Raw genomic sequence first — 699 nt, 5'->3', positions numbered from 1 at the left:
CCACAAACTTCAAAAGAATTCATTAGGGGGGATAAAAGAGAGGAGAAAAACTACTCTGAAATTTTTATCTGGATTTAATTTTAACTCCAACTATATACCAGGTACAGACATGATTTTTTTCCTACCTATTAATACATGCTGTTACCTGAAATAGCCTCACCAACATTTCTATCTTCCATTTTCAAGGGCCATCCCACAATGCTATTCCTTCCATGAAGTCTTTTTCACTGAAGGTAGTCTTCTCTTTTGAAAACCTATGGCATCATAATTTTCATCTTCATTATATTACTTCTCTTAGTTCAATATGCTTTTGCAAACCCCAAGGTCCATGTCTAAACATTTATTTTATATCTCAAATATTGTTTTCAAATGTTGAACATTCAGTTATCAAGTGAAGGGTTCTAGAAAACACACTTTTATGAAAACAAGTTAGGTCCAAAGGTATAAAGTTATTTCAAACACTAAATTTTAAATCCTTTTCAATTATCCTTTGATCCAAATCAACTCCTCTCTAACTTTCTCCTTTCTAGTTTCCAACTTTCCCAGATCATTCAAGTTCCCTAAAGGCTTGTCTTACCAAATCTATCTGCCTTAGTCTTATTATTTCTTACTCAACAACCCAGGCAGAACCTAGGATTCTTTGACTCTCCATCAAAGAAATCTAGTCTCTAACAGCACCTCTGGACTCTCTGAAAAGAC

The 699-nt window shown here is 34.0% G+C and overlaps 1 protein-coding gene across 1 annotated transcript in view; it reads right to left on the bottom strand.

Annotated features, from left to right (window-relative positions):
- The window catches only part of UBE2G1 (ubiquitin conjugating enzyme E2 G1), a 58,513-nt gene extending 58,319 nt beyond the window's left edge, over positions 1 to 194 (bottom strand). The window contains exon 1 of the mRNA XM_023530458.1: positions 146 to 194. Within this exon, the coding sequence (XP_023386226.1) occupies positions 146 to 179 (34 nt within the window). The 5' untranslated portion in view covers positions 180 to 194. The remainder of the gene's footprint in view (positions 1 to 145) is intronic.
- Between the last annotated feature and the right edge of the window lie 505 nt (positions 195 to 699).

The sequence above is a fragment of the Pteropus vampyrus genome, unplaced genomic scaffold (genome assembly GCF_000151845.1).
Source record: "Pteropus vampyrus isolate Shadow unplaced genomic scaffold, Pvam_2.0 Scaffold50, whole genome shotgun sequence".
In the NCBI taxonomy this organism is placed as follows: domain Eukaryota; kingdom Metazoa; phylum Chordata; class Mammalia; order Chiroptera; family Pteropodidae; genus Pteropus; species Pteropus vampyrus.
This window is presented reverse-complemented; position numbering and strand designations above follow the sequence as displayed.